The following is a 23777-nucleotide window of genomic DNA, read 5'->3' as shown; positions in this document are numbered from 1 at the left end:
CCCTGGATGTGGGAAATATATTTTCTTGCACATTTTTTTATTTTCCTCCATCAGAATGCATCTTAATAAGGATTAATAGGTAATTCCCATTGTTGAAACAGTCATTTATTTATTGATTGATTTCCACCAGGTTTTTATACTTTAATCTCTTCTGTATTCTGCAGTATTTATAAGAAGTGTGTTCATGTCACAGTAAAGACAGTTATATGTACAGTATATTAAAATTGTGATAGCATTACTAATATATAACGTTTGTTTTAAGACCACTTTCTTGGTGGATAACAAAAAGGTCTTTGGAACCCATCTCATGCAAGACATGGTGAAGGATGCACTTCGGTCTTTTGTCAGTCCTCCGGTGCTCTCCCCGAAGTAAGTACCCTAAGACTTTTTACAGTGTATGTATTTCTTAAAAGCTCCAATTCTCAGTGCTCCTTTATAGCCAAGGCATAAAAACTGTTGTAATCAAATCTTCGTGTAAAAACCAAAAAACTCAGTCATATTAAAATTAATTGATTTCTGGGGCGCCTGGGTGGCTCAGTTGGTTGAGCGGCTGCCTTCGGCTCAGGTCATGATCCTGGAGTCCCTGGATCAGGTCCTGCTGCATATTATTTAGATTTAAACTGAGGTTTTTGTGAGGTTGACATGAGGCCCAACATGAGAAGAAAACCTTATAAAGAATTACCAGATTCAGTAAGTTGCATTGATTCTTACTGTGCGCAAAGCACTGTGTCAGGGAAGCACTTTGGGAATAATTATAAGAAAACAAGATAAGGTCTCTTCAATGATCTGAATCTAGAAGTAGAAAATGCAAATAATTGATCCTTTAGTTAGCATTAGAGAAGTGGCTCTACCAGAAACATGTTGCCAAAGAAGCTGGAAAGGATTACATGCAACAAGAAATCATCACTTGTATTGGCATTTTGGAAAATGAGTAGAGCTTTCCCAAAGGGGAGGGAAGAAAGGTGCTGTTATTACTCAGCAAAAAAACCAGCATGTCTGAAGACATGGGCATATGAATTATATATTTTAAGAACAGTTAGTGGTTCAGCATTTAATTTGTTGAATAAATCATGCCACGTCTCACATAAAACCTTTTTCTTGCTTAACTTGGGTTTCCCAGAAGCAGATCCTGAGACAGTTCATAGAACCTTAGAAAGTATTTCCAGAAAAAACCAGCAGGGTTGTGGGCAAGTGGGACATGAAAAGGAAGAAAACCATGCAGAGGTATACTTCATGGGAAGCAACTCTGATTGGGTCCTATTGGGGAACTGTGGAGACGCAATTGTGGGTTGCAGCTCAGAGTTGTCCTTGTCAGGGACAAAAAACAAGGGAGCCTGAGAGTTTACCCTCATAGGAATCAGTTAAGGACTGCTCCTGGGAAGAGGTAAATTCCCAGGCATTCAATGTTGGTTATATTTCCTGTTTCATTCACAGTGAAAGCCAAAGTCCTTATGATTGAGCCTAGGAGGTCCCATATTCTCCGGTCTAGACTCTTGTCCAGATGCCACTCTGGCTTCATCATTTCTTAGCCATCTCTCCTCATCTCCTTTGCTTCAGCCACTTTGCCTTCCTTGTTATTCTGGGAACATAGAGGCCGGCTCTCACTCTACAGCCTTTACACAGAGTCTGGGGTGGAGGGTATTTTATAGAAATGCCCAGGACTGACTCCCTCACCACCTTCAAGTCTGTTTAACTTCACCTCAGTAATGTCTGCTTTGATTAGACTATTTAAAAAGTGCATCCTCCACTCTGCCTCAGCCCGTCACTGCCTTTCTCCCATAACAACTATTTCCTTACATACTATATAATTTACTTCTTTGCTGTGTTTATGTCTATATGTACCATACAGTTCTTCATTATGTTTATTTATTTCCCTCTCTGCCTCCTCCCTCCCACTCCTGTTAGCATATAAACTCCACAAGGGGGTCGCCTGGGTGTCTCAGTCGTTAAGCATCTGCCTTCGGCTCAGGTCCTGATCCCAGGGTCCTGCATCGGGCTCCCTGCTCCCACTCCCCCTGTTTGTGTTCTCTCTCTCGCTGTGTTGTCTCTGTCAAATAAATAAATAAAATCTTAAAATAAATATATATAAACTCCACAAGGTCAGGGCAGGTAGTTTTGGCTCTTTATTCACTAATCTATGATAGGTGCTAGAACACTGTCTACAGTATGAATAGTCAGCATGTGATAAATCTTTGTTGAATGAGTGAATAAACATGGGAGTTGGATGGTTAAGATAGTTTGGGGTTAGACTCGAGAATTTTGAATGGTTTGGTAAAATATGGTCTTTATTTTAGTTAGGGTCAGTGAGGAAGTGCTCAGGCTTTTAGGAAGGAATTGGCATAGTATAGTATATATTTTTTCATAGGAAACAAACTGGTAGTGATAATGGGGTCAAAGTGGTGAGCTAGGCTAATTCAGTACTACAAGCGAGAAATGATGAAGGATTAAACTCTGAGAATATAAGAGAGGACAGATCCGAGGAACATTTCAGGGGTAAAATTAATAGGACGTGACAACTGATTCAGCAGGGGAAGGAAAGGAATAAGAAGGTAACTAAGTTGCTTTAAAAATAAATGCAGAATGTGGTTCTATAAATGATATATGGTCAGATGTGAAAATTTAGTGCATAAAATATGAAAAATAGTAAAAATCTCCTGAAATCTTACCTCTGAGATAACTGCATTTTGGTGACCATCACTGTAGATATCTTTGTGATACACAGATACATGATACACACATGACTTTATATAAATGTTTTTATCATGAACTTTGAATTACTTTTTGTGGATTCCTTGTTCAAAATCAAAATTTTGGGGGCGCCTGGGTGGCTCAGTCGTTAAGCATCTGCCTTTGGCTCAGGTCATGATCCCAGGTCGTGCTCCCTGCTTAGTGGGGAGCCTGCCTCTCCCTCTCCCTCTCCCTCTGCCCCTCCCCCATGCTGTGTTCTCTCTCACTGTCTCAAATAAATCAAACCTTTAGAAATAAATTTTTTTCCACTCAAAGATACATCATGAATTTATGTCTCACATTACCTGATGTAGATCTAATTAATTCTTTTTAATGGCTGCCAAATATAATATGAATGTATTCTGTGGATTGGGGTTACTGGGTGGGGGCATGTTTACTTTTAATAGACATTATTGGATTGCATTCAGAAAGATTGTAGCAATTTCTATTCCTCTTAGCAATATATGAGAGTGCACATTCCCTACATCCTGACTAGCAGGCAGTAGGTGTTATCTTTTTAATTTTTTCCAGTGTGATTAGCAGGAAGCAATATCTCATTGTTACTTTAATGTGAGCATTTAATGCAATATTTATTGGACATTTAGAAATACTTTTCTATGAATTGTTTATATCGTTTGCCCTTGACTTTTACTAAGTGGTTTACCTTTTTTGGAGAATTTATATGAACTCCTCGTACTTAATGAGTACATAATACACATTGTTATACAGTATCTATCCTACAGTATATATAGCTTCTCATAATGCGCAGGTACTTAACAAAATTATCTTTCAGTTCCTTAATCTGTGATAGGCGTTGCAGCTTTTTTTCCTTAAGCTTTCTTTTGCATCAAAATTTTGCTTTCTATAAGGTAGCTTTTTCTACTTATTTTGTCCTATATAACTTGTAGATTTCTTGTTTGAGGTGAATCTCCCCAGTTCACAGGTTGTACTGTTAGGCACTTAAATCTTTTCCCAAAGATTTTTATTTTATTCTTGTACATTTAAGATTTTAAATATGAATTCTTTTCCTCTAAATGGTATGAAGATAGAAGTTCAACTTGATTTCCTTCTAGGGAAAAAGCTGGTTGGGTGAGCATCACCTACAGTATAAACCCATCATTTCCCACTGGATTAAAAGACCGTCTTTGTTTTACTTGAAAATCCTTTATGTATTAGGAGTTATTTCAGTTCCAGTGATGATACTTATTATTGTAGCTTTGTCTTAAGTAGTAATATCCACTAAGACATGTCGTCTGGTGGCATTCTTTTTCAGGATTTTCTTGGCTCTTCCCTGGTTAACCCTTTATTGGATGTGTGGTTTGCGAATATTTTCTCCCATTCTGTAGGTTGCCTTTTCATTTTGTTGATTGTTTGCTGAGCAGGAGCTTTTCCCTCTGATGTAATCCCACTGTTTATTTTTGCTTTTATTGCCTTTGCTTTTGGTGCAAAACCAAAAAATCATTGCCAGCATCAGTGTGAAGGAGCTTATCCCCTATGCTTTCTTCTAATACACAGTTTCAGGTCTTACATACAAAAGTGTTTTTATGTTCTTCAATGCATTTGAGTTAATTTTTGTATATGGTGTAAGATAAGGGTCCAGTTGTCATTGTTTTACATGTAGCTGTCCAGCATTCCCAATATTATTTATTGAAGAGACTGTCTTTTCCCCATTGTGTATTCTTGGCTTCTTTGTCAAAAATTAATTGACCATATATGCGTGCTTTTTTCCCTTGGCTCTCTTTTCTGTTTTATTGATCTGTGTGTCTGTTTCTATGCCCAGTATCATTCTGTGTTGATTACTGTAGCTTTTGTAGTGAAGTTTGAAATCAGGGACTGTGATACCTCTAGCTTTTTTGTTCTTTGGGTATTCAGAGTGTTTGTGGTTCCATATAAATTTTAGGATTGTTTTCTGTCTATCTGTGAATTTCGATGAGGATTGCATTGACTCTCTAGATCACTTTGGGTAGTATGGACATTTTAACAATATTCTTCCAACCCATAAGCACAGAATATCTTCCCATTTATTTGTGTCTTCAGTTTCTCTAATCAGTATCTTACAGTTTTTAATGTATAGATCTTTCACCTCCTTGGTTAAATTTTTCCTAAATATTTTATTCTTTTTGGTGCTGTTGTAAATGGTATTGTTTTCTTAATTTCTGATAGTTTATTGTTAATGTATAAAAATGCAACAGATTTTTGTATACTGATTTTTGTACCCTGCAACTTTACTAAATTTATTAGTTCTAACAGTTTTTTTTTAATGGAATCTTTAGGTTTTCTGCATATATGTTATCTGCAAATGGAGACAAAAGTTATTTTAAAATTTATAATTATATCAAAGACTCAGATGTATAAACTGTGACAGCTACCTATACTACCATCCATTTTAAGCAACATTTTTACTTGGTTTTTATAAATTCCCCTTTTGGAGGATTGATAAAACTTGATAACTACTTAATGTATATTTATATGAATTAATAAATTTTATCAGTTCCCTTTTGTAATAAATACAGTAAGTTAGTACCTGCTATTGCCAGGCACCTTTCTGGGTTCTAGGGAAAAGAAGAACATACCTTCTGCCTCTCCTCCCTGCTAACGCTCTCTCTTGCTATCTCTCTCTCAAATAAATCTTTAAAAAACAAAAATTGAAATTAATTGCTGATCATAGAATATGTGCGTCTTCCACTTCCAGTGCACTGGGAGAGACTGAACAGTAGATAAATACATAATGTGAGGTCATGATAAGTGCTTTGTAGAAAGATAAAGGGATAGATGGTTCTCTTAGGCGTGATAGTTGTGGAAGGCCTATTGTAAGTGGTGATACATGCGAGTGAACTGAGGGAGTGAGCTGTGCAGAATCAGGGGAGTGGGGCTTCCTGACAGCAATATCTGTAAGGTCCCAGAGTAGAGCTGAGCTTGAGTATCAAGGAGCACTAATTTAAACTAATTAAATTAGTAGAGTTAACCTCTAAATCAGCAGTTCTCAAGCTTTTTTGTCTTGGGACACCTTTACATTCTTAAAAGTTATTAAAGACTCAAGTAGCTTTTGTTTATATAGGTCATATATATTGCTACCTACTGTTTTAGAAATTAAAACAATACTTTAAAAATATTTTTTAAAAATAAGAGACCCATTACATTAAATAACATTTTTTTGGAAAATAACTGTTTTTAAGAAAAATTATGATAAAAGTGGCAGTTTTACATGTTTGCAAATCTCTTTTCTGTCTTAATAGAAGATAGCTGGATTATTTTGACCTGCTTCTGCTTTCAGTTTGTTGTAATACTGCATGCCACGTATTCTGGGAACAACTGCTATACACTTGTGAGAGAATGAGTACAAAAGGCAAATAACATTTTAACATTATTGTGAGAATAGTTTTGACCTTGTATTCCCCTGGAAAGTATCCCAGGGTCACCACCCCGACTCGGGGAACCTGGGCCACATTTTGAGAACTACTCCTACAAAAAAAAATTTCAAATCCTCCCCGACTCCATCCTTTACTCCCACTCTGGTCCTAGAGTGACCATTGCACTACAGTTTGTGTCTCACTCTTATGAATACTTGTATGCTTCACCCAGATATGTGTATCCGGAAATGATACATCCATTTATTTTATATATTTTAAGACTTCACATAAATGTCACACTGTATACATCCTTTTGCAACATGATTTTTTCATTCAGCATTAGGGTTTTGAAATCATCCAGTTTGATCCACACAGACTTACTTCATTCATTAAAATCCACCCTTTGAACATAGTTTGTTTTTGTTGTTTGTCTACAATCGGACATTTAAGTTGTTTCTAATTTATTGCTGTTGAAAACAGTGCTGGGGGCACCTGGATGGCTCAGTTGGTTGGGTGTCTGCCTCTTGATTTAGGCTCAGGGTGTCTGCCTCTTGATCTCGGGGTCATGGGATTGAGTTCTGTGTCAGACTCCTCACTGAATGTGGAGCCTGCTTGGGATTCTCTCTCTCTTTCCCCGTCTCCCCCAACCCCCAACCCCCAGCTTGTGCACTTTCTCTCTCAAAAAAAAAAAAAAAAAAATACTGGGGTGAACTTTTTTGAACATGTCTCCTTATGCACATGTGCTGTATATACTTAGAACTGAAGTTAAAGGGTGCCTGGGTGGCTCATTTGGTTAAGTGGCTGCCTTCAGCTCAGGTCATGATCTCAGGATCCTGGGATCAAGCCCCACATGGGGCTCCCTGCTCAACAGGGAGCCTGCTTCTGCCTCTCCTCCCTACTAGTGCTCTCTCTCTCGCTATCTCTCTCTCAAATAAAATCTTAAGAAAAAACAAAAATTGAAATTAATTGCTGATCATAGAATATGTGCATCTTCAACCTTACTAGTTTTGCCGAATTGCTTTCTGAAATAATTAAACCAATTTGTATGCCAGAAAACAGTGTATAAGAATTCTAGTTTTCCCAGACTTTGGACTTCGTCATTATCAGACTTCAGAATTTTTGACAATCTGATGTATGTGAAATAGTGTCTATGTCTAATTTGCTTTTTTTCCTTTTCTATTTAACAATCCTCCTTTTGCACTTTTATTGTTAGCCATTTAGGTTTAATTACAGTTCAGCCTACATTGTTTGAGGATTCCATATTTGCAAATCTTGCTTACTTGCTAAAATGTATTTGTAACCCTCAAATCGGTATTTGCTCCACTCTCGCTGAATTTATGGACATATGCAGAGCAGCAAAATAATGAGTCACCCAGTGTTGAACAAGGCAGCTCTGTAAACAGCTCCATTAGATACCACAGTCTCCACATTTCTGTCCTTTTTATGGTGATTTCATAGTTTCAGATAGCCTCCATGTGTAATGATATGCTGTCTAGTATTCCTCAGCACAGGAAGGCTGTAGTGTGCCTTTCAGAGAGAGTATGTGTGTTAGATAAGCTTCACTCAGGCCTGAGTTTGCTAATGAATCAGCAATGTACATTACATAAGGCATCTTAAAATACAAGTTATATAGTGATCAGTTGATGAAAATGGCATCACCAGAGGCTGGCAGGAACCTAACCCTGTATTTTACCCTAGCAGCAGTGTTTCTGTATTGTCTAATTCAGTGTCCACCACAACTTTAAAGAACAGAACTACCATGAATATCAAGAACTGACTGTATATATAACAAAGTTCATTGCATGATAATCTGTAAATGTTATTCCACTGGTTTTTTTAAAGATTTTATTTATTTTAGAGGGGGAGAGAGGGAGAGCGTGGGGAGGGGCAAAGGAAGAGGGAAAGAATTTCAAGTAGACTTCTGAGCATGGAGCCTGCTGGGCTTGATCCCACAACCCTGAGATCATGACCTGAGCTGAAACCAAGAGTCGGATGCTTAGCCGACTGAGCCACCCAGGCACGCCTGTTATTCCACTGTTTAAAATTCCAGTGTTACAGATAAGAAATGTGATCCTGAAAAAAAAAAGAAAAAAAGAAAGAAATGTGATCCTGATCTGGTTATTTTTTTCCTTCATAAGTGATTTGACACTTTCTTCTGGAAGATTGTAAAGTTTCTTTTCTTTTTTTCTTTTTCTTTTTTGAGTTTAAGGGTTTTACCAGAATGTACTTGTGTGATTTTCTGCTAATCATTTCAGAAACTCAGTCATTAAAGCCTCATGTCTTCCAATCAATAATTATCCTTTATTATTTTTTATGTAATTATTGCTTCACCTTCATGTTTTTTTCTTAGAGCCCCTCATATATTGTCTTTACATCTCTTCTCCATATTCTTCATATTTATCTCTTTTATTTATATTTATTTCTCTCTTTTGTTGTTTTTTGCCATGATGTGAGAAAGTTCTTCCTCTTGACCTTCAAGGCTTTAGTGAGTGTCTGTCTTCTATTGAATGTTTAAATTTGAAAAGCCTGATTTTGGGATCCAGAAAGTCTTTTTTTTTTTTTTTTTTAAGAGTTTTATTTTGATCGCCTTTTCTCTTGCCACCACCTATTCCAGGCATTCCACCTTTTCTTTTCACTTGGCGGCTGCAGGCACTATCATTTTCCGTTGCATGACTATGGCTCTGTTTATCTTTGAGGTTCTGGTCAGATTGTTCAGTTATGGCAAACACTGAGGAGTAGTACATTGTCTGCTCCTGCAGTGTGCCAGGGGAAAGTCTTTGCTTTTTCCCATCTTCTTAGGTGCAAAGGACTACTGACCTCCCACCTCAGGGATAGAAAAAAACAATCTTCCCATCTATCCGGCCCCTGTAGTTCCTCCAGGGCTAGGCAAGTAGCAGATCCTCCCAGACTGTGCTCAGGAGGGCTTTAGTCAAGAAGTGATGCTGTTAACTGAGATAAGGAACACAAGGAAACCACTTCATGAGGATAGACGATGAGGTACCAGAAATGTATAGGTGATGATTTTGGCCAGTGGTTGGAAATGTGGGTACATCTTGAAAAAATTAGGATTCTGTACAGTATTTTCTTTGTAATTACTATTACACAGTCCATGAGAGTGTCAGTTGTAGAAAAATAACATTGCAGTAGGGTCATGAAAAAGTGGCATTTTGGAATTTTTCTTCTCATGTTAATTTGATCTCGTTGGATCCAACTCTGTCCAAATACAGAACTGAAAAGAATTGGAAATAGTGTACATTTATGTGAATAACACAGTAATATTTCTTAATCTAATGCTAGTTTTTAATTTAGTAATGTATTTGATTCCATTTTCTCTTTTTCCCACCGCCTTTGTTGGTAGCACCTATAGTAATCACTGCTGCTTTTTATAGGCCAAATAGTTTGATTTTAATGAGTATTGTCTTACAGGTGCTGCCTATATAATAATCACCAGGCTAAGGACTGTATTGACTCCTTTGTTACTCACTGTGTTCGGGTAAGAACTACAATTTGGATCATTGTGATGGATACTTTAAAAATTGTGGGGTGTAATTCTTTCAGTAGCACTAATTTGTGTTATTTTTTTCATCTGACATTTCTTATTCATTTTCATTGAATAAATAAAACATTTCTGTCTCCTCTTACACTCAAGTAGATAGCTTTCTAACCTCAAGTCTTCCTGGCAGGTTGTTAGCTACTGAGGCACCTTTGATGTCTTCACTGTAACCCCCAGGGATCACAGAAACAGAACAAGTTGTACACATTTTTTGTAAATGGGCACAAAAACTACTTTTGATCTTATAAACAAGGAATGTTTGTAACAGTCCCAGATACCTTCTTTTTGTACTATTTGAATATAATAAAATTAAAATTATTAATGTAGATAAGATCACAAATTTTTTTCAAATCTCGGGTAATTAGGAAAAAATACAGATCTTGTAGTGGATTAAATTAATCATAAATCATTCTTATTTAATTATATAAACATTTCTCTTGGAGAACTGAAGCACAAGTTTTGGGGGGCCTAATTCCAGTTACTAAAATATATATATACATATATATAGGAAGCCAGCGTGGGATGGTGAAAGCAGAACTAAAAGGCCAGATTTCATTTTTATCATTAACATTTTATTATCGTGCAGATCACTTTAGTTTTCTATACACTTCCCAGTCTTTAAAAAGTGAGGTGTTAATACTGCCCCTGTACTTCTTAGAGGCTAGCTATTGATCAAGTGAGAGAATATCTGTCAAACTGTACAAATTTAAAATTATACCTTCTAATTCGTATTTCTTAGAGCATACTATCATTCAGTACTGTCTGATTAGTGAAGTATTTTATGATGTAGAATAGGAATAGAAGAACCTTAGGGTTTCTAGATAACAACTGACCCTTGAACAACATAGGTTTGAACTGTACAGGTCCACTTATACACCGATTTTCAATATAGTAACAGTACTATAAATGCATTTTGTCTTTCTTAAGATTTTCTTAATAACATTTTCCTTCCTCTAGCTTACTTTATTGTAAGAATACAGTATATAATACATATACAAAATAGGAGTTAACCGACTGTGTATGTTCTCAGTAAGGCTTCCAGTCAACAGTAGGCTATTAGTAGTTAAGTTTTTGGAGAGTCAGAAGTTGTACATGGATTTTTGACTGGGGTATAAGTGCCCCTAACCCTTGTGTTATTCAGGGTTCAAGCCTTGTAATTGTTCTGGTGTGTTTAAAGCAGCACAGAAATGTCACCCTTGAACATTGGCTTATAGCGTGAAATAAGCAGAAAAGAAACCGTTCTCTTGAAACTGTGGGAAGATAACTAAAGATCAAAGTAAGATTTTTTTGCCGTATGAAAGCAAGTTTCATTAACAGCCACTTTCTTCTGGCTTTTAATAAATTCTCATGTTGAGTTTCCTTAAAAAGAAATGCCTATGTAAGAAATATGCACAGTCCTGATTCTTACATCAACAGGTTTTTTTTCCCCCTTAAACTCAAGTTTGAAAACTTGGAATGTTAATTTTATTTAGTGTCAAGTAGTTTTACATTGACAGTTAACAAACTGTGTGTGTATTACAGCCCTTCTGTAGTCTTATTCAGATCCATGGACATAATAGGGCTCGACAGAGAGATAAGCTCGGTCATATTCTTGAGGAATTCGCTACCTTGCAGGATGAGGTAAGAGCCAACTAAGATACTCACGTACCTTGATCTGATTTTTCAAAAATAATTCTTTGGAATGGTATTTTGACTATTTAATTTTTCAGTGTGATGAATTTATTTTTAACTTCAGTGTAACAGTTTCATGTATCAAAGAGTTTACAAAAAGAACAATAATCCAAACTGAGATAATATATATATAATATCTTTGATAATCAGAATAAATTGTAAAATATATGTAGAACTATAGTTTTATAACAAATTCACATTCTAATAAAAATTTTAATTTGTAAGCAGCAATATTAATTGATAACATAACTAGAGACCTGAAGTCAGTATTTTGTATTTTTGTTTATGTAAATGTTATCCGCTGTGAAATCTAACGTTAAATCTAACGAAAAATGTTTTGAAAGTATGCGTTCTTTACGTGACAAGTTTTACATTTTCTGCCTAAATGCTATTTTAGCTGTTTGTTGTTTTTTTTTTTTTAATTCTCTCATTACCTTGAAAAGAAAGTCAATGTTACGACATTTTATTCTGATAGGCAGAGAAGGTTGATGCAGCCCTTCACACTATGCTGTTGAAACAGGAACCCCAAAGGCAACATTTGGCCTGTTTAGGTACCTGGGTCCTTTATCATAACCTTCGAATTATGATCCAGTATCTTCTGAGTGGCTTTGAATTGGAGCTCTACAGCATGCACGAGTACTACTACATATATTGGTAAGAGAACAACGTGAGTTAAAATTGGTGGTGGGTAGAGTAGATAAGATCTGAGAGAGCATCTCTAGAAAAGAATATCATTTCAGGGTACTTTTTTATTTAATGTATTTTAATTTTAGTTGTGGGACAATTGAAAAATATCTATTAAAAATTAGAGCCAGATCGTTTTGAACATCTTTAAGTGCTGTAACATCATACAAATATGTTTTTTCCAGCCATTGAATATTTATTTAAAAATTAATAGAAGTGGCTCCAAAGTAAATGGATTAATTGAAGAGCTTTTGTCTGTTTCTAGAGAGAAAAATTAACACAGATTTAGTCCTGACTTCAGTGACGCTAGGTGCTAGCTGTGGCATGTACTTAACTGAATTAAAGTTCGAAATCTGAACCAGATCTTTGCTCAGAGAAGAAATTGTGGCTAAAATTATCATTGGGAACATAACTTTTGCAAACTGCCGCCCTGGGGATTTATCTCAGGAGCTTGGAAGGAGCTGATAAGAGCTCACCATCCCCAGCCAGTAGTTCTTCACTTTCACTTGAAGATGAGATGAAGAAACCTAGTAAGAGGATTCTTGGAAATACTTTACACATGGGAAAGCTGCCACAGAAACAAAATAAATTAAGAGCCAATATATCTTTTTCTTAGTCTGGCCAAGGACGGTAGTAATTTATTAAAATAAGATTAACCAGTGTTGCTCATGGCAAACAGCTAAGTTTAGTATATAAGATCTTAATATGGTTCATCTTTTTAACTCATATTTGAATTATTTAACATAGTAAATTAAGATACTATATATCCCTTGGAGTCGCCGCTATGAAGGAAGGAAAGTAATTCTCTTCCACACTGACATGGTTTTGTTATCATGGCTGCTACGGCTCCTAACATAACTCTTTTGACTATGAAACTTGAATTTGAACATGAACTAAAGTAATATGAGAATAATATTATTTGGTATACTCTCCAATATTTATGTAGGTAACAAGTCTTACCAACAGGTGTTGATATAGCTATTTGGCATACGTTTTGTTATTAACTCACAGTAGACACAGTATTCAAACCATTTTGTAGGGGAACATGCTCAAGTTCTGTCTCCGAGGTTTGAGGCAGCTAATGGGAAGCCTTTGTGCTCTTGATTCCTCAAAATAAAATTTTCATATGCTTTTTGGCACAAAGAATTGGGCTCTTAATTCAGCAAATGAATGATAATCACATAAACACTCCATTAGAAATGTGTCTGCATATTTGAGCAGATTCATTACATTTTAATGAAAGAAATTTTAGTTTTTGCCTATAAATACCCTTGTGGTCTACTTTCATGTTAGTTTTAACTGCTTTTCAATTTCAAAATTATAGATTGGCCTCCAGCATTTTCACAAGATAAGCTTGTTGTTGTTACTGTTCATGAATATAATCATTCCTAAAGCATGTGGGCCCTTTAAAAATGAACAGTAGAAAACACTGATTCTTAAACTTTCAAGTGCATCATGGTGACTTGCTAGGCATGGTCCCTTGAGTTCCTGGTACAGTAGGTCTGGGATAGGACCAGTCATTTGCATTTCTAACTAGTTCTGGTGATACTGCTGGTGGTCCAGAGATCACAATTTGAGAACCACTCGTCTAGAATACTGTACTCTGATTCTCCTTAGATATAATTGTGTATTAATTTTGATAATGCATTTAATAAAAGCTCACTGAGATATCTGATATTTGACAAGAAAAGCCTGACTTGTGCCAACTATATCCTTCACTCATCTATCCTTGTGTTTGATATTTGGAAGACAGCAGCATTAATTCCCTGTAGAAATCCTTTCGTTAAGATATAGACCCTCAGATTTTGTAGTGTAATAGGGAAAAAATCATTTGTACCCTGTAAAAGGATATTCTAAACGCTTTTCTTAAATTCATTGTCAGAAATTATTTTCTCTTCATGTGAACTATTTGCCTTTTTTTTTTTTTTAATGAAAATATATTTCCCAGTTTGCCTTAGTTGCCAGGAGTTCTGCATAGTGCTCAGTTTAGCTTTAAAACACAGCACCTAAGCCATTCCAGGTGGTTTTGGAGAGTTTTTTTGTTTGTTTTTTGCCAGTACAGTTTTGATTTATTGACTGTGAGGCTTTTGTTTTGCTACAACAAAAAGGAACGATGTTTATCCTCAGGTGTATCTTTTGACTAGTTACTGTTTTGCTTTAAATTTTCTTTCTCTCTTTGTTTTTCTTTTTTTTTTTTGGTGGGAAGGTCAGCATTTTAATATTGTAACCTGCCTTACAACTTTTTGGAGAATTTTGGAAATAGGCATTATGTGCTCATTTTATTTATTTATTTGACAGAGAGAGACACAGTGAGAGCAGGAACACAAGCAGGGGGAGTGGGAGAGGGAGAAGCAGACTCTCCACTGAGCAGGGAGCCTGATGTGGGGCTCGATCCCAGGACCCTGGGATCATGACCTGAGCTGAAGGCAGATGCTTAGCCACTGAGCCACCCAGGCGCCCCCATAATAAAATTTCTAATCTTTGATTTTAGCTTAATGTAATAGTGGTCCTTAATTTTATTTATTATGGGTTATATTATAAACTATATATATTCATATCCTAGATTTGAACCACTTTTTCTGGGCATAGGAGAATGTAATGTTGGTTAAGCTTCTGAAAAGTTAGTATCAGGTGGAATAATCTGTTTCACACTTCATTTATTGAATAAACTCAAGTAAATTATAAGCTTGAATGTTCTTAATTTTTTAGAATGCTTTGGTATAATGCCTACAGTTTTACATTTTTTTTCTGTATTTGCATTCTCTTGCAGTTAATGGGAAAATGAAATATTTTCTTAATAGGCTAAGGTGAAATGTGTCCTGATATAATAAAAAAGAACAATTTAGTGTGCATTCATTTGATTTACATACATAAATATAATTATCAAGAAGTCTTTTGAAAAATTGTAAAATGCGTATCATTGTAGGAATTAAGCATTTTTCAGCATTGTCCAGCAATATAAGGCTACAAGAAAGGAAAAGTTACTCATGTGTAGTGCTAATTTCTTGTAAAATCTAATGTATCAGTTATCTAATTGGATAATCTGGATTTTGGGGTTTTTTTTTTTTAACTTTTAAAGCAGTATTAAAAGTATCTCTTTATTAATACCAATACCTGTGGTGATGAAGCTATCTCATGTAGACATCTTCCATTAACTAACATTTGGTACCCTTGAAGGTATCTCTCAGAATTCCTTTATGCATGGTTGATGTCTACATTAAGTCGTGCTGATGGCTCTCAGATGGCAGAGGAAAGGATCATGGAAGAGCAGCAAAAAGGCCGGAGTAGTAAAAAAACAAAAAAAAAGAAGAAAGGTACCGTGGATTCTTTTTAAATTTAAGAAGTAACAAACATTGGAGTGCACTTTAATTTCTACAAGTAGATGGAGAGCTGCCTATGCCTTGTTATGGGTGAATTAGTCCTTACATCTCAGTTCTTGCCCATCTTCTCTTCAGAAAGTATAAGGTATAAACTGAGTCCCAGTGTTAGTGACACAAGCCTCTTTGGTGCCTTCCCTTGCATTTCTTTTACTTCTTGGCTATTTTGTGTGTTAGAGGACCTTAGGACAAGAAGAAGTAGGCCACATGGAGTGTGCGAGTAGGGTAAGTCAAGGAACAAGGCAGCAGAAGACCCTTGATCTTTTGACAGAAGGCTGACCACTTGGAGGGGAGTCGATCTGGAGCTGTGCTGTTACAGTGGCACAGAACGGTGATCACAGAGGGCCTTGGTGTAACACCCAAAGCCCAGGAGGAGAAAGAAATGTTTCAGAGGCACTGCTCTCTTGATCACTAGTGGAAGGGTACAGATAGTGCTACAAATGAAAATATTACTGTGTATATCGTTAGGATTTCAACAGTTTGGGTGGGTTTTTAAATGACTATATGCATGGGTTTCCTAATTCAGAAATTAAGTCTGCATGGTGAATTCAAAATAAGTTAAAATTACTTCATACTAGAATTTTATGGTATTATTTAGGGAATATGGCTTTTTAAAAAGGCTTTCAGTTTTATTTTATTATTTGTAGATTTGGGCCAGAAAATTTAACCTGTAGGAACAAACTTTGAATTTTTAATTTTAGTAAACAAGGTAGAAGTTTTTTTTTTTAATTAGATTTTCTCCTGCAGTAATGCAAGAGGAGGGGGAAAAGAGTGTGGGTAATTTTCTTTTTAATTACAGTTCGCCCCTTGAGCCGAGAGATCACAATGAGCCAGGCATATCAGAACATGTGTGCTGGAATGTTTAAAGTAAGTCATCACAAATGAAGTTCTTTTTGCTTTTTAACTACATTGCTGTTACATAGTTTAATTAAAATGGACTCTTTTCTGTGATTCTTTCCAGATTCTAATTTTACCTTTGTGTTTACTAACCATCTGCTTCAATTACCTTTTTTTCCAGTCTAGTTTTCATTAATTTTGTTTAGCAAGTATTTGTAGACAAGTATTAATTTAACATCCTTGCCATGTGTCAGGTATCTTCTATGGAGTACATTTAAGGATACCAAGTCTAAGTGTCTAGGTAATGACAGGTCAGGTGACATGTGTGACACAAGTAATAAGACAAGGCAGAGTTTATTTCTGATTCATGATCAGAAAAGGTTTCTTAGAAGAGATGAGGTTTGTGTAAGGAGCATACTAGGAAGGGGGTAGGCTCCACAATGAATGGCTTAAGCAAAAGCAAGCATTTTCACGTGGTAGCAAGTGCTAACTCTTAAGCTGTACTTGGCAATTCAAGAAATTATTTGAGACAACTTATGTTAAAATATATGAAACAGAACATGGACTTATGTTTGAGAAACAGGACCTATGCTTTTATTATATATGACTTCTTTTCTTTAGAAGCTTTTACTTGAAGGTTTCAAGCAACTGTAAAAGCATGTGTCATAGCAGAATAATGTGCACGTGGTACAATTTCACTGGGAAATACAGTAATGGATTAAACACTGGAACTTGAAAATTTTTTATGTAAATATGGCACATGACATAAAAATACTAAAGCCAGTTTTTCTCTTCCTGTTCCTGATTTCTGAACCTTAAAATTGTTTTAACTTTGTGTAAATAGCTGTTTCTATTCTGTACTAATGAGGAGTTCACTTTTTCAAAATGATACAGTCTTTTCTTTCATTTTCTTTTAGACCATGGTAGCATTTGACATGGATGGCAAAGTACGAAAACCCAAGTTTGAGCTTGATAGTGAACAAGTTCGATACGAGCACAGATTTGCTCCATTCAACAGTGTAATGACACCACCACCGGTGCACTATCTGCAGTTCAAGGTGACTCTGCTTATTAAAGCAATTGTAAAGGAAGTAGTCTTAGACCTTAGAGATAGGCTGTTTGTACCTAGCCATTTCATTAAAATAGTCAAATCAGACTATTATTGGGCCAGCAACAAGGCGATAAAACAGCAGCTTTAATTAGTGTGAAAATTATTTGGCTCTTTTTGGATGCACTCATCCCATTAAGAGTTATTTTAAGTATGAGGATAATATGAGGTAGCATACGAAGGTTGGGAATTGAATATTACGTAGGGAAAAATAGGGACATATGCTGAGTGTTTGCTTTAGTGTCTCTATATGAATCGTGAATCAGGTAGAATTCTTTAATTACAAAAGCTGTTTTAGAGTTTTTCATATTAAACATGTTTTGAATAATATAGTATTTCCCCCCCTTTTTAGGAAATGTCTGACCTCAATAAATACAGCCCTCCTCCTCAGTCTCCAGAACTGTATGTGGCAGCTAGTAAGCACTTTCAGCAGGCAAAAATGATCCTGGAAAATATCCCAAACCCAGACCATGAGGTAAGACTGCAGTCACAGTAATTCTGGAGGAAAAGCTTGGCAGGAAATAGGTATCTTACTATTGGATGACAGTTTATAAAAATGAACCTTACAGTATTAATAGTGAAGCCTCTCATGTTTCTGGCAAGGATTTTAAATGGCTTTGCTAACCTAACCTTGCAAGACTTAAATTATCTGATGAAAGAAAGCAAATAGCTCCTTTGTGTATATTTAGAGATCAATGCAAAGAGAAATTAAGACATAGAACCATAAAGTGTGTAGGCAGAACAGAAATAGGATCCAAGAGTGATCCACTGTTCGGAAATGGTGACATTTAAAATTTATTTTAATGTATAGTTTACTATATTAAAATCTAATTATATAAATCTTAAAAATATGAAAAATGCTCTGGTCAATTATCACAGGAAGTAAAAACCTTATTCCACTTGACCATTTAAAATCAGGCCTACTGTTCGAAGACTTTATTTTGAGATATTATTCTACAGACCTTGGAACTTGCAGAATACTGAGTTGCAGCCTCTTGTTGCTTTCACAGTTTGCTGTATGCCTGATTATATTGACATGCATGGATTCCACAAATGAGAGTGCTTTGCCTGTAACACTCAGACTGTTTTGGGGAGTATATCTTGGTACAACCTCCATGAAAGGGAATTTAATAGCAGTTACTGTTAAAAAAGCACAGATGCTTAGGCCAAGCAGTGCTGCTGCTTGGGATTTATCTAACACATGTGCACGTGTGGGCAGTGAGGGAAGCAAGTGGTTTACGCAGGAGTCCTCATTGCAGCAGGATTCTCATAGCAAAGAAGGAAACTTCACTGTCCCTCAACAGAGACTGTCAAATGAGTGATGATACATCATATAATACTGTGTAGTCTTGAAAAGGACGGTTGTTAAATACTGTAATGGAATGTTCTTCAGGATATAAGAAGTTTAAAGAGCAAAGTACTAAACTGCGATGAGTATGCTGCCATTTCAATCAGAAGAGGCCCAGGAACTCTGTATGTGTGCAAATACTATAGGAGTATAATATATCTCCAGAAAGAGATGGAAGAATTATGTAAGAATTGATAACAGTGTTTGCTTCCTGGGAGGGGAGCCTAGTGCCTTGGGAAACAGGGATAGGAGTGAGATGACTTTTTGTTCTATATAATCATGTAATAAAAGAAAATACAAGGGGGAATGTAAAAATTAGAGGAAGGTACCTATAATAGATGGTATATTTCTTTCCATGAACTTAATTTGTTTACTCAACAAATACTTGTTGAGTGCCTAATATGTCCCCAGCCCTGTGGTAAAAACTAATGAAGAAAACTAGACAAATCTCAGCCCTCCTGAGGGTGGTGGAGGTTGCAGACAGTAAATAAATTACCTAGTATATTAGAAGGTCATAAGGACTATGAAAAATCAAGCTGGGAATGGGGATAGTGAATACTATGAGTAGGGAGGTAGCGGAGGATTAGGCATTTTTAAGTTAAGGTGGTCTGTGAGCAAATCTCTGAAGAAGGTGAAAAAGCAAGTTGCATGGCCACTGGGGATGGAACCCTATGGGCAGAGGGATCTGCACATGTAAAGACCCCAAGGGCACGGACTGATGTGGCTGGAGTACGATGAACAAGGTGAGCCACTGGGAGGTTTTTGAGCAGAGGAGTGACCAGATTGGATTTTTGTTGTAAAGGTTCACTCTGGCCCCGGTGCTGAAAATAGACTGTGGTAGGGGCAAAGGTAGGAGCAGGTACCCACAGCAGTGATCTGGTGAGAGATGGTGTGGACCATGGAGGTGATCTGAAGCAAGATGGACTGGATGTGGGTGAGGAAAAGAGGCGTTAAGGAGGACTTTCAGGGTTTGGGCCTGAGCCCCTGAGTGGATGGAACCAGTGGAGAGGGCTGCGGGTGGAGCAGGGGCAGGTGGGAGACTGGACCGAGAAGTCAGGAGCTCAGGTTGGGACGTGCCTGTTGGAGGCCTAGACGGAGTTGTCATCCGGACAGGCGGATGTGTTATCTGGGGCTGAGGAGAAGCTGTTCCAAACCTGTGTTGAGGTGTGTTTCTGGAGAGAGGTCAGTCAGCAACGAGGAGTAGTGGGAGCTTTTTTCTTCAGGTTGCACGTTACTCCCTCTTAGGAGGAATGCAGCATTCCAGTCCTCTGCTGTTCATTTGTTCAGGTGAAACTTTTCGGCCAAGCGTAGTCAGGAGTGACAGTAAACGCAGGACACCTCCTACCTGCCAGGCGTGGTTCTCAGCTCGTAGTATGGATTAGCTCACTTAGTAATCCTCTTAGCAGGTCTGTGCGGGCATGGGAGTCAAGTTAATGTCCCCACGCTTACAGATGAAGCAGCTGGGGAACAGAGATCCTAGAGAACTTGCCAGAGGTTTCATGACGAGTACCTGAAGTGCAAGCACTCCAGCTGCGTAGTCTGCACCCCAAGTGCTCTGCTGCTCTCTTTGCAGCCGGACACTCTTCAGGCTTAGTGAGAGCGAGACCCAGGGGCCCCTCCAGGGCAGCCCTGCTGACCAAAGTAGAGCTCTGTGGTCACGGAAAAGTATGTCTGTTCGTGTTGTTAAGTTGCCTTTATTTAATAAAATATCGGGTGCCTGGGTGGCTCAGTTGTTAAGTGTCTGCCTTCGGCTCAGGTCATGGTCCCAGGGCCCTGGGATTGAGCCCCACATTGGGCTCCCTGCTCAGCAGGAAGCCTGCCTCTCCCTCTCCCACTCCCCCTGCTTGTGTTCCTCCCTTGCTGTCTGTCAAATAAATAAAATCTTAAAAAAAAAAAATCAACATTTACCTTATGTGAAGTTCCTATCTTATAAAGACATTTTGACTCTGAATTTTATGTTTTGATAGCTTAATGTTGCTCATTGTTTAGGTCAATAGAATTTTAAAGGTTGCCAAACCCAACTTTGTGGTCATGAAGTTACTGGCAGGAGGACACAAAAAGGAATCTAAGGTAAGTGCATTGTGGGGAAAGTAAATGGGTGTTAAATTATTGTAGAACTTTTTAAAAAATAAGATACACAAATATTACAAAAAGGTAAAACATTCAAAAATCATCCCTTTAAAAGAGGTTCAGGGGCGCCTGGGTGCTGGGTCAGTTAAGCAGCTGCCTTGGGCTCAGGTCATGATCCTGGGATCGAGCCCCACATCGGGCTCCCTGCTCGGCGGGAAGCCTGCTTCTCCCTCTCTCCCTCTGCCGCTCCTGCTGCTTGTGCCCTCTCTTTCTCTACCTCTCTGTCAAATAAATACAATCTTAAAAGAAAATAAAAAGAGGTTCAGTGGCAGAAAGTAACTAGAGCTTGCCATTTTGCTTTGAAACTTGAGATTTTATTGACTTAAAATTTCTAAAGTCTGCCCTTCCATTCCCCTCCCTCCCATTCCCCTCTTTGTGTAAATTACTGTGTAATTTACTATGTAATTGTGTAAATTACTGTGAATGGGTAAAAGAGTAAAACAGAAAATGTGTGAAAAAAAATTTATTATGGGAGAGATATTTAGAAAAGTGAATGCTTCAGTAATTGAAGTCTTTGTTTAATGGCTTGAGAGATGGTAAATTCTCTCAGCTTCCCTTACTGATGTTGTTATCAACATGTGCCTGCTGAGCATTGGCACACTACATGTACCTCTGTCTGTCGACTCCCATCGCGGCTTGCTATCTTCCTTCCTCATCTTCTGCCGTGCTTTACTAGACACGGTTTCATTGCTTAGTACTATCCATGACCCAGGAACTAAAAAGTGTGCTGACCCACCACCCTTCCCTGTGATTTAAGTCCATTTGCCTTTGTTAACTGTTCTCTTTCATAAACCCAGAGATAAGCTTGTTGTTTTCCCTCCAGGTTAGTTCCTGTTGTCTTTGTCATTAAACCAGGTTTTTTTTTTTTTCCTCTCTTGTGCTGCCTTACCTCCAAAATTGCGAGAAACTAAAATACTGTACTGTCTGAATATTTGTAGATACATTTGTTTACTTTCTGCCTTTCTTTACAGGTTCCTCCTGAATTTGATTTCTCTGCTCACAAATACTTTCCTGTTGTGAAACTTGTTTGAAAGACACTGAAAGGGGGGACATCAAGGGGCAGAATCTACTTTCAGATTCTAAGGGGATCCATCCGTCAGTCTCAGCACATAACACGAAGTGAAATGGATTTCTTGGATGACAGCCTATTATAAGAAATACTTTTAATTTGACAGCCTTATACGACGTGAATGAAAACTGCTGTTTTAAAGTGGTTTGTTATGTTCCATGGATGAAACTGGGCTTAATGCAGTGATGAATGTTATATGGTTTTATTACAGATTTAATCATAAATCATTTTTTTATGAATGAGTGAAAATAGTGTTTGTAAAGGTTAATAAATTTCTTGACAAAAAATGCACTACTGGAAATGAAAAACAACAGCACTTTGTTGATGCATGTTAAGGACTGAAGGTGTTTACTCTTGAATAGTTCAAACAGATTCAAAAGTTTCAAAAACGATCAAACATTTGGATGGGGTTTTGGTAAAATACATTTAAAAGGGAATATGTGGGGTGGGGGGAACCTCTAAACTATCTAGGGAGACTAAATTACATGGGGATTGTGATTTTGTGTGTCATGATGTCTTAAATTATATACCTGTAAGAATATAGAGGTTTTTTAAAAAACATCCTTTAACTGTTCCTTTTGGCACCTTTAAAACATGCAAAATGTTTGCTAGTGACATTATTCAAGAGGTAGGAATGCATAGATTGTTAATTTTTAGGGTTAGGTTTCAGTGTGGCATAGTTTTTGTTCACTGCTAAATATTCATTTTAACCCACGCAGTGTTTTCAAGTGGGGATCTTTCCAGTATCTGCTGCCTTCAGAAACAGACTTAAATCCACCTGTACCCTGTAAGTGCCCAGCACCAGAGGCCCTGCCCTTCCTTTGCTGCCCATTCCTCTTCCTGGCTCATGCTGCCGTGGGTTTTTATTCTACATTAGATGGTATCATTTTATTCTAAGCAGTAAAGATAGGAAAACAAGCATTTGTTTCAACTGGCTAGGGCCTTGGTTTATAAAACATATTATGTGAAGTTTATGCATAAATTTAAAGAAAATATTTCAAGTCCTTTAACTTTCCCAGAGATGTGTTTCACAGGCACACCAACAAGGATGGAAGCATTTTACTTTAGCTTTTTCAAGAGTGCATGTGATACCAGCTTTGAGTAATCCTTCAATCTATACATTATCATCAGATTTTTATAAGCCAGTTTTTAAGGGAGAGTGGCTTCGTACACAAACATTTAAATACACAACTATTTCCCCAACTCTGACACTAACGAACATTTTCAAAATCTAAGCTAACAATGTGGGAAAAAACCCTACAATTCATGGAATCTTTTTGTATTTTTTGTAAAATTCAGAGACAAGGATTAGAAGTTGTTGAGTGTTCTATAAACTATCAATTATTTATAGTAATCTCTTGGGGTAGACCGAGCCCTTGGACCTTAAAGGCTCCTGAATTCACACTTGTCTTACACCACTCTGGGTTCTGCTAAAAATAGCTAACCAACTACTACCAATTAAAACAATCATGCCAGTTAACTGATCTAGTTATTTAATGACTGCACACTGACTTAACAGGTATTGGTTTATTTGTCAAATTCCATCACACAAAAGTACATTAAGTATGTGCAGTGCTTTCATTACTCAAGAAATCTGAGTATTGTGCAGGGAATCTGCAGTCCCATCTGCAGAAGAAAAGGTGGGTCTTCACATTCCTGTCTACATACCATTTGAGAAAACAGAGGAAGGTGTAAATTAAATAGTTCATACCTATTAAAAATTGGAATAGCTGCTAATTTTGGATGAAACCATAAGACCAAAGTGGGGGGTTTGCCATCTACTTATGTATTACACAGGTTTTTGTTTTGCTTTAAAAAAAAAAAAAGCCATGACACCGCTATAAATGGTTGCCTATGTGATGTCAAGGTAAGCCGGTGGTAAGAAAGCATGACTGGAGAGATTACTCACAGTACACACCTCCC

General features: G+C 37.1%; 1 protein-coding gene across 7 annotated transcripts in view; it reads left to right on the top strand.

Moving 5' to 3' along the window:
* The window catches only part of NAA35 (N-alpha-acetyltransferase 35, NatC auxiliary subunit), a 97193-nt gene extending 73513 nt beyond the window's left edge, over nt 1-23680 (top strand). For all 7 annotated transcript variants that reach the window (XM_027614962.2, XM_027614957.2, XM_027614961.2 and 4 more), the window contains 10 exons: nt 263-369; nt 9504-9570; nt 11152-11250; nt 11777-11955; nt 15163-15299; nt 16162-16229; nt 17117-17257; nt 17660-17782; nt 20645-20725; nt 21757-23680. In XM_027614962.2, coding sequence (XP_027470763.1) covers nt 263-369; nt 9504-9570; nt 11152-11250; nt 11777-11955; nt 15163-15299; nt 16162-16229; nt 17117-17257; nt 17660-17782; nt 20645-20725; nt 21757-21816 — 1062 coding nt within the window. In that variant the 3' untranslated portion in view covers nt 21817-23680. The remainder of the gene's footprint in view (nt 1-262; nt 370-9503; nt 9571-11151; nt 11251-11776; nt 11956-15162; nt 15300-16161; nt 16230-17116; nt 17258-17659; nt 17783-20644; nt 20726-21756) is intronic.
* The last annotated feature ends 97 nt before the right edge of the window (nt 23681-23777 follow it).

This window comes from Zalophus californianus, chromosome 13 (assembly GCF_009762305.2).
Source record: "Zalophus californianus isolate mZalCal1 chromosome 13, mZalCal1.pri.v2, whole genome shotgun sequence".
Taxonomy (NCBI): Eukaryota; Metazoa; Chordata; class Mammalia; order Carnivora; family Otariidae; genus Zalophus; species Zalophus californianus.
This window is presented reverse-complemented; position numbering and strand designations above follow the sequence as displayed.